The 15521-nt window shown below is 43.0% G+C and overlaps 1 protein-coding gene across 2 annotated transcripts in view; it reads right to left on the minus strand.

Annotated features, from left to right (window-relative positions):
• Positions 1-13452, minus strand: part of fam19a5 (family with sequence similarity 19 member A5, C-C motif chemokine like) — a 139388-nt gene extending 125936 nt beyond the window's left edge. For both annotated transcript variants that reach the window (XM_022749443.1, XM_022749442.1), the window contains exon 1: positions 12656-13452. In XM_022749443.1, the coding sequence (XP_022605164.1) occupies positions 12656-12767 (112 nt within the window). In that variant the 5' untranslated portion in view covers positions 12768-13452. The remainder of the gene's footprint in view (positions 1-12655) is intronic.
• Positions 13453-15521: the final 2069 nt, after the last annotated feature.

Raw genomic sequence — 15521 nt, forward strand, 5'->3', positions numbered from 1 at the left:
CTCTCTGTAAAAGTGTCTGGCATACTAAAAGGATGTGCTGGTACTTAGTGAAAGTAAAGCAATTTATGCTACAGTGTTCCTTCAAAAACATATTGTTGTAGGCTACGTTTAGCTGATGAGCTAATGCTTATCATTACATACAATGGTAATTTTGTTGAATCCACTTGTGAATAAATTTCTAGTAAATAAACAACAAAACTAAGCATCCACCAGCCAAGCTGGCTGCTTTGTGAGGCTGTAGATACAGCAAGACTTTGAGCGAAATGCTAATGACTATACTAATATGCTGATGTTTAGCAGCTATATGTTTACCATATTCACCGTCTTAGTTTAGTGTGTTAGCTTGCTAACATTTGCTAATTAGCACTACATGCAAAATAAAGTGGAGGCTTAAATGTATTCATTCAATACAAATACATTTTTTGACCTGACAGGAGAGTTGGATGAAAAGTCAAGGGATTGCAAAGTTATGAGGATTCATTATCTGAGCAGCCTGTCTGTACAAAATTTTATGCCAATCCATCCAATAGTTGTTGAGATATTTCAGTCTGGACCAAAGTGGTGGACTCACTGATCGACTGGTGGGCTGACCCTTCCATCTGGCTGAAAATCAGCAGTGGTGAGTCTAGTCAAACTCCACAGGCTGCCAGGAGCAGGGGAACAAGCACTGAGCTACTGTCTGATACTGGTACACAAACAACTCTAGCAAGCCCCAAGGGATGTCCTCTGTACTCATTCTTCTTCTGCACTCATTCTTTGACATACAGACAGTAGTTTGAAATGTATGGGGAGTGTCAAGGGGAGCAAATATGTACAGGAGGTGGTATTACCAGCAGAGTCAACTTAGGTGAACTTCATACCCAGACTGCTGAAAGGAACCTAAACGTGGTCACACAAAACTCGAGTGAGATTGTCAGACCGTTTACAGTTGTAATGCTTCCATCTTTATCACTGCCAGTTAGTTTGGTTTCATATAAAAGCCGAACAGTGGGAGAGGGCAAGAGCTCAAAGTTGAGGCAGTGGCAGTTTCCCGGAAGCAGTACACATCAGTGCAGACAAGATACATACCAGCAGCACTAGTGGTGGTTGGTTATTAGCGGGGCGCCAGACACTGATGGTGTCTGCTTACACAAACACGCTGTTGTTCCTACTGGCCTGGTATCCAGCAAGCAGCCAATACACTCACACTGCCATGAACTGAGAATCTTAACTCCAACTCCACACAGTAGATCTGTTGCATTTATTCACATCCAATACAGTTTGAATTAAGAAAAGTAAACACACTCCATCCATCAAATTGAGATAACCTTGTAGCGGGACTGTGTTAAAGCTCTGAGAGAAGCTAAAACTGTAACAGCTTAATTTCATCTGAGCGTCTCTTTCCAGGCATCAGCATCCCTCGATGTTCTCTGCCACTGCAGTTTGCTTTTCTGCTGCTGTAGTGCGAGATCAGGCTTATCCAGTTCAAAGATTTTTAATCTTAACTTCTCCTTAATCATCCTGATTGCAAAAGAAACTTCCACAAGCGACCAAGTTTTTATGCCACACTAAACTTACTGTTGATTTTAGCCTGCTCTTCCATTATCTCATAAACTTCTCCACTTATGTTGCATCAATATTTGTTGGATCAGATAACGTTGTGAGTAGAAATGACTAACATCAAGCAAATTAGTACAACATATTTATCAAAAAATCAAGTAAGTCAACCACTTGAAAAAAGGTAGTCTGTAATTTAAAAAAATTGATCAATTGAGTCATCTGAAGCAACTGAACACTACATGTCATGATTGTGTAGGTTTGCAATTAGTCAATTGTTTAAATATTTTGTTAAAAGTAAACAGTTTAAAATAGGGTGACCATATTTTGAAGCCCCCAAACCGGGTCTGTTAAGTGTACCACATGTTCATTTAAGGGCACATGTATGCACTTATGCATGCACTTATGCATGCACCACAGGCCTTTTCATCAGGATGAGAATTATTTCAGCACTTAGCACACCTACTGATGCACTTTTGAAAACCATTGACGCAACACCTTAGTTGCCAGGTAGCTAACAAAGGACGGACTAGGCATCCTGAAGCTCTTTAGAAAAGACCAACTGTCTAATGACCAACCATTAGCATGCTGACTGATTCAGTCAGAAAGAGCTGTTAGGGTCATAGCCTATATGACGCTCGACTATGACTCACAGGCTAGCAACAGTCTTGATTATTTGACACACGCAGACCATTCAGTGTTGAAATCAGAACCACGGTGACGCATTGTTTATGTTTATATATTGGGTTAGGTAATAATGAGTGGTAAAGATGATGAACAGTAAAATATTATAAGTATTATTCTAAATGTGGTAAAAACCGGGACAGTTTGGTAGTGAATGACGAAAACTGGGACATTTTAGTGTCAGAATTTGGGACACCCAGCTTAAAACTGGGACAGTTGACCGGGATGTCTGGTCACTGTAGTTTAAAAGTTAGCTAAAGATCACCTGTTTGAATAGTTAGCTAAAAGTCACCCATTTAAATATTTAGCTAAAAGTAGCCTAGTTTAAAAATCTAGGCAACAAGCAAAGGATAAAAGGTTGAAATAGTTAGCCAAAAGTAATGAAACAGTTTAAATGACTAGCCAAAAGTGATTGATAAACAGTAAGTAAATAGCAAGTAAAGGATAAACAGCTGACTTAGCTCAAAGCAATGGATAAATGGTGCTAAAGATTAACGTAGTGGCTAAATGGTTAAAAACATTTAGCCTACAGTATTGTATAAATGGTTGAAAGCTTCCAGCCACTCCAATGATGTGTGTTATAATATATTACACGGAAAATTAGAGGCAAAATAATACATTAAATATGTGCTGTGATCCACAAAACAGTAAAAGGGAGGAGATGAAATGTGAAAATTCTAGTCATGGGTGAATGGAAGGTAAATGGGGATGTTTTATAGTCATACATACATACATTTAAATTATTCAGGTGCATTGTATTATTTATTTATGTTTTCAGTGATACATTTTGACTCATCCAATTATTGACATTTGTCGCTCCTGGGACTGTGTACTGTAGGCTATGTGCCTCTGGAAATATTGAGGTTACTGCCTCGTACATGGGCGCAGTGGTTGTTTTTTTCCATTAAAACAGGAAACTGTCCTCATCTTCTGAGCTACGCAGGGTCTCAAATCAAATCTTTACAGTATATCCCTTTGCTCTCTGCAACAGCAGCTGCAAATCAGTTCATCGTTTCTGCATCCCAGAATGGTTGTTGGACCAGCAACAAGGAACAGTGCAAGATAAATGAGGGCAAGCGCATTGTAATTTCCATATCAATCACAAATAGTGTCAGCAGCTTGAGTTGGAGAGAGGGAGAAAGACAGACAGACAGAAGGGGAGAAGGACGGAGAGAGAAAACAAGAAAACAGATGCTTTTGTTATTATGAACGTACTCCAGCTATTATTTAATGAAGCCTTTTCAAATCGAGAGCCAGGTAATGCACCTTATGGCACAGAGCCAAAAGAAGACTGACTGACCCACTGACTGACTGTCTGTCCGTCTCACCGTCTGTCTGTTACAATCCTTGAAACGGTGTCAGAATCTCAACTGTCTCTAACATCTGGGTGCAGACGGAGTGCAGCTGTCATTTAGACCATAAATGTCCGGCAGATTTATCATCCAGAAACATTAACATTGAATCGTGGCTGTCAGCATGTGTGTCAACCGCGCCCTGATGTGGAGGTGGTGTGGCTGACAAGCTGGCAGGAAAGGGAGGGATGGGAGGATGAAAGGAGGGAGGAAAGGACTGAGAGAGGGAATGAGGGGAGGCCCCTCAAGGCCCCCATAACAAGTTCTCCAGAGTTGGGCTGGTGAAACTTTGCGCTGCCGTTATCTTGTTAAGTGCGGGAGTCATTGAAGGACACCAGACGACTGATTGAACGGAGTTGACTTCAGCACAATTTCCTCCTCGTGGCGACATGTATCAACCAAGCTATGGGTCCCTATATTCTGCAGCTTAACTACCTCTCAGGCCTCCCACTGTGACAAATGGCTTCTGTCTCTTCTAATGTAATATTTGTTTCTACTTCTGAGAGCCTCTCGGCTACTCCACGGCGAGTCTGTCTGCCGACTGCTTCATTGTGTTAGCTGACTTTATTCCCCAACTGGCTGTCAATTGGTAGACCGTCTGAGTGTTCTCGTCTGTCTGTCTTTTGTCTCATTGCCTGCACAGTCCTTTTTTCTCTCCCAAGTTCTTTCTACTGCTCCCTCGTCAACCCCTTGCTCCGTCTGTCTCGCACTCACCATTCCTCTGCCTCCCTTGTGCACTCTGTCTGTCTCTCCTCCCTCACCTACTCTCTCTTTCTCATTGCCTCTCTGCCATCCCACTCCCTCTTTTCCTTTCTCCACCTCCCTCCTCCCCTCTTTTTTTTTTTTCTCTCTCCACTTTACCACCATGTCTTTGCTCCAGATGCTAGCTGTCTCAGCTCCGTGGGCTGCGTCTCAGTGATGGGCCCCTCCAGGAATTCAAAGCACCATTCTGGCATTTTCTTCCAAGCAATTGCTTTTTGCAGTAATAAAGGGGGAGTAGCTTTAGCGTCTCTCTCTCTGAATGGGCTTACTGGCCCTAGGCAAAACAAGCACAAGTGCACATCCATGAATCCTCTTGAGGCAGGAGCACACCGCAAGACTCTGTCCAACTTCTGACCCAATTAAGCCGTCTCTCGTAAATTTACAGAATCGGTCTCAAAAACTTACCATTAATCACTTTTTTTTTTTTTGTCAAAGACGCTGGATCTCAAATTTTGTCTTCGTGCAAACTTCCCTGCTCTGACTCAGCCTCGCACAGTCTAAATATGCTCATCCAACGAACCCAAAGAACTGTTAATGTCACTCAACACACGCACAGTCTCAGCCAGGGTTTCCCGAGAAATGCAGCGTGGGTGTCTCAGTGCTGAACAGGTCGTCAGTGTTTTACATATGTTGTGCGTACATGAAACTGTAAGTGTTACCTTATTTATCTCTACAGGTTGTTCATAGTTATGTCTATTTCACGCTGGTTACGAAGTAGGCTACAAATATGTACGGTTCATTAATATTTACAATAGTTGTAATGTTCTGTTATAAGTTTGACCTCTGGTAATAGCAGCCATTTTTTTCTCAGTTATGTAATTCCAAATTGATCTTTTACAAACAGGTGACGTGAATATCCAGTGATGTAAACGTTAGCGACCATGTACAGCACCCGCTTTAGATTCCCTGTTGAGGTTGAGGACGACAGCTTGATTATAATACTGTGTAGCTTCCTGTTTCCAGCAGAAGCTTCTGTTCCTTCAGATACCCACAACTTTACAAATTGATAATTGGCCGTCTGTTCACACTGGAAACCAGATTCGACGTACATGTCTGCCTTTCCCCCTGTGGGACATTATTAAAGATGGTTTGACTGTTATTTTAATGAGAAAAACAATGTTTTTCTCTAAGCTACTGTATGTTGCCAGCGTAGAGCTGGACAAGCAGTTAACACAAGATATTTGCATGCCACAATGGCAGCCAAGCAGTTATGCAAAAACAGCCCTCTTTCTTTGACTGTGACCTGTTGAGCCCTGCAGCCATACACCACTTACAATATGATATGTAAATATTATACATGCAGTTTTAATGGTAATTAAAGTCACATTGACACCAAATTAATTCACGATGGGACACGGAGCATTTAAGGTGCAATTAGCCATGGTGGCGGATGCGACGATACTTTGCCTAACTGCAAACTCCAAACACTTCGCAATTTGTTTTCACATTAAGTAAATGTCACAGCATATTAGCATGCTATTATGGCATTCATGTTTCTCACACAGTGGTTCCAATGGGGCAGGTAGAGACGACGGAGGAACAGAGGAAGACAAAAACAGAGGAGGAGGAGGAGGAGGAGGAGAGGGCATCGAGGATGAAATGATGAGTGGAAGAGTGGAATCGGCGAGACGGAGAGGTGCAACTTTTACTGCATCTCAGCATAAACAAGTGCACCAACTGTTGTGGATGTTACCAGCTCATGAGACTGTGGAGCAGCTGTGGAGAAACAGGCAGAGTGCTGTTTCACTGCAGACGAAGCTGTGATTAAAAAAAAAAAAAAAAAGCAACAAAAAAAAACACAAGCAAGATGTCGTGTCGTGAGGATTTACTGTAGCTACAGCAAAAAGCCTGCTATTTTTAAGAGACACTTGCCACAAACACAGTTTGTGTTTGGATGGTCAGTCAGTCAGTACATGTGTGCACATACTGTATGTGGACATGTGACTCTTTGCCACAATGAACGACAGTACACCATAATACAAGCACATTGAAAGGAAAGGCGCGGAGGCTGTGGTTGATTGCTTTTATGAGTGTTATGTGTGTTAGGCTTGTCAAATTAAAGGCCAACATTCATTGATTCGGTGTGTGGCAGCACAGAACAATGCAACTGTTATTTCTAAATATGTCTCTTTGACTTCTGTGTTTTCAAAGTAAATTGTTGTTTTTTTGTTTTTTTTGGAGAGCAGAGGTTAGCTGCTACTTAGCTCCAATATGACTGAGCTCCATTAACGAACAAGTGTCTATAGCTATGCTAACAGCAACAGCTCTGTGAGGCTGTATTTTGTGCTATGAGCTAAATGCTGGCGTCAGCATGCTGACATGCAGGTATATTGTTTATGTTTCAGCTTTCTGCTAGCATGCTAACATCTGCTAATTTGTAAAGGTGTTTTCCGTGCATGTACGAGCAAATCTTTAACAGTGGACTTAAACTGACTTTACTGACCCACCATTGTCATTGACTGGATAGTAGCTTTGAACAATGGAGTTCCCTTCACTGGTGACTGAGAGAGCTGTTGTCAGCTGAGCCACGATTGACGGTATGTTACCTCCTCGTTAAAGTTAAGTGATTTGTGATTTTTACCTTTATTAATTAGCTCAAAAACACAAATTAGTTTAGCTTAGTTTTGTATTTCATCTGAACTAAACCAAACTACTGGATAAACAGATGCATTGATATGATAACGGCAACAATAAGAAAAGTAAAGGGATCATCAAAGCTGTTACAATTCATCCTGAGAGGTCTCAAATCAATCTATGTAACAGATTTCATAGGAATCCATCTGAAAACTGCTGAGAAATAATAGTAAAAAACAAAAGTGTGGCACTAGAGGAAAAGGTCAAAGGTCAGTAGGATACATCCTTTGGACACCGTGAATGTCTGAGCAAAATTTCATCACAACCCATCTATAGCTGTTGAGATATTTCAGCTGTATAACATGCAGTATAACAGATGTTCAGTGTAAAAAAAAAAAAAAAAAGAGGGATGTTTTTCAAAAAAGAATCTACTAGTCAACTTTAGCACTTTGTCACTGTTGAAAAAAAAATACTCCCTGATTTGATGTTATTGCCGTTCCTCAAGTCTCCAAACTTCAACACATTCCTGGAGCTTATGGGATGACGGATGCCTGTCGCCTCCCAGGGAACCATATGCCTGAAGATCGCAATCAACTAGCATTCCCTTAATTCTGAAACGTTGCGTTCGCTCACTGTCAGACGACACAATGCAGCGGCGGCTTGACGCATGACTGCGGGCACTGCACAGAAAAGCACACCGCCTGTGGCCACGCTGCCATCTCCCATTTAATGTCAATGGGTGTCTGTGCACATTGAAAAAGATCCCATCGCTGCTTAATATTTCAAACTGTGAGTCACAAAATTCTTAATATTGCTTTCTTGCCCTATGGAACTTGATGCTTTCCATCTGTGGCATGCCCATTACACAGTAACAACCATCCACCTCCCCCAACCCCCTCTTCAAACGACACTCATCATTGTGTTTAAATTTTGCAAAGCTGCCTTCTAAAAAGCTGTTCAAATATGCATACGGTCTCTGGCCCCATTTCCGGGGGTCCATAATGTGGCTCTTGGCTTTCTCAGTGGAAAACTCAACAAGTTGACTCCCTTTATGAATTTACATCCCCAGGCCATCGGCAGCCCTTTCTGCTGCTTCCTGACAGTGGCTCCTCTCTCCGTCTCCCTCCCTGCAGAGGAAGAAGCTCCAGGCTATGCTGAAAATAGGATAAGATATTCAAATATGTGCATGCGTTCACCTACAAGTTCTTGCGTTTTTCGAGGTCAGCCGAGTCCCGTTTTTTTTTGGGGTTTTTTTTTTTTTTTCGGCTGGTGAATCAGATCAGCCTCGCAAGGTTCTCAGACATCCCTAACAGAAATGTGTGTACACATGCATGTGCCTGTGTGTGTGTGTGTGTGTGTGTGTGTGTGTGCGCGTGCGTGCGTGCGTGTGCATATGAACAGATATGAGCCTCCCCGTGTCACCACCTATGCGAGGCTATGTGCTTTCAGCTCTTCGGGCGACGAGGTGAGACGCCTGGGTGGGTCCAAACATTCTTTTCTCCTCGGATGCTCCCAACAGTCAACAATCCATCGATTTGCGCCGCAGAACAACAGCGAGTCATAAACAAACAGGCGGAAGGAAACACAGGGGACCACGCTGAGAGGCAGAGTGATCTGATGGGGAAAGGTTTTAAGCAGCAATGGAAAGCTTTGGACGCTGACAGCGGGGGGAATGTGTGTTCATGCATGTGTGTGTCTGACCTTTCTGCATTCTTTAAACCTGCGCGCTTGCAGGGCGACGTTCATGTATGTGCAACTAGGTCATGAGTGTTTGCATTTTTCTGTATGACCCCGTATAATTGCTTTGATGCAGCCGCGCTCGTGTGTGTAACTGTGTAACCTATGTGCCTGCTTTGATGTTATGTTCATTAATATCTCTAATGTGTGTGTTTGCCCTTGAGTGCTTATATCTGTCTGTGCGAGTAGGTATGTGGATTACACTGAAGGCTGGACTGAATCAGCTATTTCAAAAAAAAAAAATCAGCATTTTTTCTTTCTTTTTTTTTTGACTCTTCTACAAGAGAGGAGTTGCACATGACCTCTCCTGCTTTCTTTTCCTCCATCACTCCCTCCTCATCCTCCTTCCTCCTCCTCCTCATCCCTCACTGCCTGTTTCTCCATCTTTCCCCTCATCTCTCCCTCCTTCGCTCTGTTTGCAGTTCAAACCAGGACCGCGGCCGTGCTACATTCTTTAGCCATCCAAAGCTAAGATTAGCATACTGATTAGCTAGCCTTGTGGGATCTATCTTCGCCTTCCTCCGAGCTCACATGCACAGCTACAGCCTCATGAATACATAATAGCACCGTCAGCAAACAAATGCATGGCTGAGAGCTTCCAGAGGAGGGAGCTAGTGCACAGACTACAATGCTATTTTTTTTTTCTTTTTTCTTTTTGTAATGTAATCAGAGGGTATTGGAGCATTCTGGTGTGATTAGAGTTTCCAACAGCAGCTTACGGTAGGAGCAGTTAAACTGTTGAGCACTTGTCATCTATCTTGCGAGCGTCTCTCTTTCTCTCTCTGCCCTGTGTTGCCCTCCGCCTCTCGGATTCTTTTCACTTTCTCCTTCCACATTTTCCACTCCCCCCCCCTCCCTGTCTCCCTCTCCGCCATGCCCTCTTTTTCACCCACAGCAGGGTTTCTCTTTATTTATCTCCTCTCTCTACCTCTTTCAGTCTTCCTCCAAATCTCCCTTTCATTTCTCCTCCTCTCACCCCTCTCCTTTCCCTCTCCCTCTTTTCTTATCAACAGCATTAGTGAGGATATCTCGCCGCCGCCTGCCTTCACCTCCGTCGGTGCCTCTTCTTTCTCTCCCTCCCTCCTTCCACCGCGTTTCCCTCTCTATCTCTCTCCTCTTCAATCTTTCCCTCACAGAAGGGCCTGAGTGAGGACGGCAGATCGTGTGAAGTTGGATGTTGATTCTAGGTGACAGGCACCATATGAGTCATAGCCATAATCACAGAGCTCCCCTCAATCCCCCCCCCCACCTTTGGCTGCAACAACACAGCAACACTGTGAAGTTAAAATTGTCCTTGGTACAAACAATGGCTGTACAGTACTCACCATGCATGTAAATTTATACAGCGTGTATGTCTTTTTTATTCTCTTCAACACGTCAGGAAATGGACTCATTCAGACTACTGAAAAGTAGTACATGGATTTTGTCCCTATAAAATGATCATACTAGAAATGAAAAAAACATGCACTGATGGCCAAGGAGGAACATAGTATTCATGAAATCACAATACACTCTTTAGATGATGAGATAAAGCCAAATGTATTAACATGTGAAGAAATACAGTAAAATGTGGAAGAACTACTAAATCAAATTAATTATCAACTATTTTAACATTTTTTTTTTACAAACAATGGAATGATCCAGCTTCTAAAGTGGGAGAATTTAAATTCAATATCTTTGGACGGTTGATTGGACAAAGAAAAATGTCTGATGACGTCACTAGAAAAGTCTTGACTGGCAGGTATTTTTCACAGTTTCTTAGAACAAGAGATGAGAAGACGATGAGAGAGGGGCAGGAAAAAAAACTGCTGAGCCCTCACTCATAATAACATGCAGCAACATGCAGCGATCAGCTCAGCTCAGGCTTTCACCAGTTGAGACCCTAAAATGATGAGACTGTTGAAGAAATGGAAAAGAGAAGAAGAGAATTGCTAAATGGAGATAAAGACTGACCGCAGCTGACCGGAACAACAAAGGACACGAGAACAAAATAGAGGAGAGGGTAAGATAAATATGAAGAAAAAAAGAGGACAAAACAGAAGGACAGCACAGAAGAGGAAGGTCAAACAAAATGGAAATGGATGAGAAGAAACACAAAGCTTAAAGAGAAAGAGAGAGAGAGAGAGAGGGAGCATTGAAATCTTCAGAGCTGCTAGTTCAATTGGCTGAAGATTAATCAGCCAAAAAGACCACAAGACTAAAGACAGAGCTGAAAGGGAAGAACTCGCAGGAAGAAGGCCTTGGGGGTTTACTTTAACAGACAAATATTGGTAGAAACAGAAAAGGAGGAAATGCATGGATTGTGTTATTTTACTTGACCGGTCCTGCAGTTAATACACCCAAGAAGGAAAAAAAAAAAAAAAAAAGAGTGATGTCAGCCTCAGTGATGGAGAAACAGCGTCTCAGACTAAAAGTGCCAAACAACTCTGAGCAGTATGAGGGGGGAGAGGCTATGAAAGAGAAAATACAAGAAATCAAAGAATCACTATTGCTCAGATTATTAAGTTCCAGAGGGGGTGAGGTGCTGGTGAGTAGGAGGTCGAGCTCCTTAGAGGTGGGGGGGGGGGGGGGGGGGGGGGGGGGGGGGGGGGGGGGGGGGTTAAGAGACTGCTGACTGAAACAAACATCCAAGCACCATTGATTGGACACAAGCAGGAGATCAATCAACATGGCCGAAGGCACCATCAAAGAAGAAAAAGACCCCCCCTCCCTCCCTTATCCAAAAGCTTTCACTCCCCCTCCCCATTGATTAACCTGGGGCCTGTGTGATTACAAAGCAAACTCAATCTTCTGTCCATTGTTGACGGAAAGAGAAGGAAAAGAAAGGAGCTGTGTGTGTGTGTGTGTGTGTGGGGGGGGGCAGTGGATGCAATATGGAAAACTCCCGACCATGATCACGTAATGTATCAGTTCATTTCTCTTCAGCACCAGCATTGCTAATGTGCTCAAAGACAAGATGATTATATTAATCATTAGCTCGGCGGCTAATGAAATAGCTCAGTTTTTTTTTTTTTTTAATGGGTTTATCATGGCTGTTGCACATAGCCTGGGTTCTTCACACATAGCAGACTGGAGCACGGTGTGCCAGCTGGATTTCTCCTCATAAGTGACTCAGACGCACTTTGAGACAGAGAAGGGAAGCGAGGGAGAGAAGGTGTGAGGGTGCCAGGGAACAAGAAATGAAAAGACACACTCGGCCAGAGAAGTAGCCTCAGAGAGCGAGGGGGAGAGAGAGAGAGAGAGAGAGAGAGATTGTTTGACCGTGTGTGTGTGTGTGTGTGTGTGTGTGTTTGCATACATTTGCCTAATAAGGTTATCCTCAGGCAGTAGTTGAATTCCTGCCTGGAGTACTGTATGTGCAGCTAAACAGGAATTATTCATGACTAAAACGTCTGTTTTTAAAAAAAAAAATTTATATACAGTTATTTCTCATGAAATCTTTATATATATACTCTATATGTTCCATCCTTCGCAACCAGTGTTAAGTGCAGAGACAATATGACAGAGGCATGACTGTCTGACCTCAGTAAGTCAGTCTGACAGTAACAAAGCCCTCAGGAGAGAGTTGTGTGTGTTCCTGAGAGAGAGAGAGAAAGAATTAAAGGGAGTCACAAGAGATTTAATTAGGCCTCTGGCACACTTAGGTTCATCCTCCTATCCAAAGAAAGTGTTTTCATCAAACAATAACGACACATTTCCCTCTTATCTAAGCCCTCTCTCTGCATAAGTGCCTGCTCATGTCTCTCTCTGAGGGTGTGTATTTCCCAATAACTGTTAAAAAAAAGAAGACAATTGACACGTCGACAACTAGTGCTAGATCAATACGTAAAGAGCGATTGCCAATACCAGTGGCATGATTTTGTTGTCAAAGCATCCCCACATGACACGGTCACCCACTGCGCACGAGCATCTGCGTCCGACGCTTCCAAATGCTGATATGAGTGGCACAAAAAAAAGAAGAAGATGAAGAAGAGGAAAAGAAGAAGAAGAAGAAGAGCGGTCGGACTTACCGCAGTAGAGAACGAGCAGCGCTGTCAGAAGCACCACAGCCCAGAAAGTTGACGACATTCTCGGCCAGCGACTGGCATCTTTGCGCCTTGCCAACCTTGACACTGAAGCCATTGAACGTACGGAGCACTAGTTCCTCTTTGAAGAGACAAATAAAAAGCAAAGGTAGTAACCTCACAATCCAGCTCGGCTTCTTACAGCGCTCATATCTCCGCGTGTAATCCCACAAAAAGACATGTCAAGATCGAGCAACTGATAGAAAAGCAGTGATTTGCTCATTAGGTCTAGTCGGATTGCCGGTGCGCAAAAGAAAAGGTCACATCTTCCTTAGGAATCCCAACTGGGAAATAAAGCACTGTTTTATAGCCTATTCATTCAGAGACATAAGTTGGTAAACGTCCCTTTAGTTGTCCAAAAGTAGTGTTAATCTCTATTTCCGTCCTATATTTCAGTAAAAGCAAGCGCGGTGCGCTGGTGCCTGAAGATTGCGTTGAGTTAATGCTCAAAGTGTTCAATCATCTATACCGCAGCGTCGTAAAACCTCCTTTCACCTGTGGTAGGTTGCCACGATTCTCTCCAGCCCCAGCATCCCCGACGGCACAGCCCAAAGACCGGGCTGAAAAAAACAAACCAGGTCCGGGTAAAATCCGCCTGGATGGATGGATGGATGGATGGATGGATAGATAGAGGGTTGGTCGTGTAAGGAGGAAAAAAAAAGTCCCTTAATCTCACGGTTTGGGCACGAAGTAGATGGAGATCACAGCATGCTTACAGGAGGAAACGGAGGATGGAGGATGGATGTGGAGAGACAGAGAGACTGTGGGAGAAAGGAGCGAGAGGAAAAGTGCGCACTGTGCGACTCCAAGTGATTTTGTCCAAAGTGAAACATTCAGATAATCGATATTACGTCAGCAATAAGCCACTTGAGGTCGCGGTTTACAGTGCTATCACAACAGCTTGATGCTGTTACAGCCAAAGAAATCATTTTACGTCATAAAATCAGTATGAATCACGGCTTACAGCGTTTTCATTGATTTTATATATTGGTTTATGTTTGGTTGATTTTTGAATCGATAAATATTGAGTGATAGCTTCCCACCAGCAACATCTCCCTTCAGTAACAGGCACATAATTCATACATACACATAACTGTAATGAGGGATTTTTTTTATGATGAAATTATTTAATTGTGTATTTAAATGTTATCAGTGTGGTTTGAGGGGATGTTTGTCTCCGTTTTCAACAAGTAGAACACAGTGGTGAATGTTTTTAAAGGTGCATGTTTCTCGAAGCTGGACAGTTACACATGCTGTATATGTCTATCCTGTTACAGCCATAATGGAAAGCGCTAAATTCAACTTTAATTGGACTTGCCCTCTTGTTGGTCATGTACCTATTACTGAAACCAATGTATTTATTCATACAACCGATATTTTTACAATAAAAAGCAATCTTATGTTGCTATTTCTGTTGCTGAAAGATTAAAGTTAGTCTGTAAAATGTGTCACTGAGAAACAAACCATATTAAAACTACACTGCAGGACAGTGATGGGATGGAACTTTATTTTTCTACTCCATTATATTTCAAAGGGAAATATTAATGTCACCACCTCTCTTTTATTTACCTTTGTAGATTAAGATTTTAAAAAACTCCTGTTATATACTACTATACTATATGATCTGTACTTTCATTTAAATAAAATATATTTTGAATGCAGGATTTTTACTTGTAGTGGAGTATTTTTACATTGTAATACTGCTCATTGTACTTCAGCAAATATCTGAATACTTCTTCCTTCACAATAGAGTGTCGGTCCGCAGACTCCCACTGGCTATCAGCCCAAGCCACAGCGCAGTGGAGCGCAGGAGCTTCAGTACCACGTACAGCGCCAGTAACAGCCTTGTAGACGGCATAAGGGAGGTTGGTACCATGGACAGCGCCATGTATTGACGCTCAGCCCCCACGGCCAACACAGTGGAGCTTCAGCACCACGGACATCGCCAGTGCCAGCTTTGTGGACAACACAACGGAGCGCTAGCACCATGGACAGTTACCAACACGGTGGAGCCGCGGTACCACGGACAGCTCCACTGAGCGCTCCACACTCTGGCTGCACCCGTCAGGCTGGAGCTGGCTCTGTCCTGCTGGCAGTGCGGCTCTAGGGGCCTCTGTGCAATCACCTCAACATACCCCGTCACACATACTAAACCTAAATCCTGTGCCCACACTATCCTGTGGTCTTCAGGGAACAAATATGCCTCACTCATTAGTCAAGCCAGAAATATTGTTCTTCTATTTTGGAGTTAATAGAGATGGTCTGTCAGCTGGCTTATCATTGCCAGCAAGTTCCTTTATAGAGATTCCAAGTTATCCCAGCTTAGCCTTGCTGTAGTAATGTGCACTAGACTGGAGCTCTTGTAAAACTAGATTGTAAACCACACTGGCTGTAATAAAATGGTTAATTGCTGTATGTGTCCCTATCAGTCCTTGTAAACCTCTAAATCTGTATGTAATTGCTCTATTCTGTAACCTATGTCAGTAACAATGTGAAAAGTGGACATGTTTCTCCAAAACCATCTCCCCTTTCACCACCTCTCTAGCTCTCTCCCTTCATGCCTTTCCTTGTTGCAGGTCTGATTTTAAAGGCAGTGGACAGTCAGTCAATTGCAGGCCAGGTTTGAAAGCACTGGCATGTTGCCTCCCGCATGGTGTTGTGTCAGTGACTGTGGCACTGACTGTACAGCAAGGCCAAAGCCCGCTTGGCACACAGGCAAATGCACAACACAAACCCACACACATACACATTAACTAAGACAAACACACACTTCCAATGCAAATCAAGCAATTAAGCACATATACACTGTTTC

The sequence above is a fragment of the Seriola dumerili genome, unplaced genomic scaffold (assembly GCF_002260705.1).
Source record: "Seriola dumerili isolate Sdu_G_001 unplaced genomic scaffold, Sdu_1.0 BDQW01000138.1, whole genome shotgun sequence".
Lineage (NCBI taxonomy): Eukaryota > Metazoa > Chordata > Actinopteri > Carangiformes > Carangidae > Seriola > Seriola dumerili.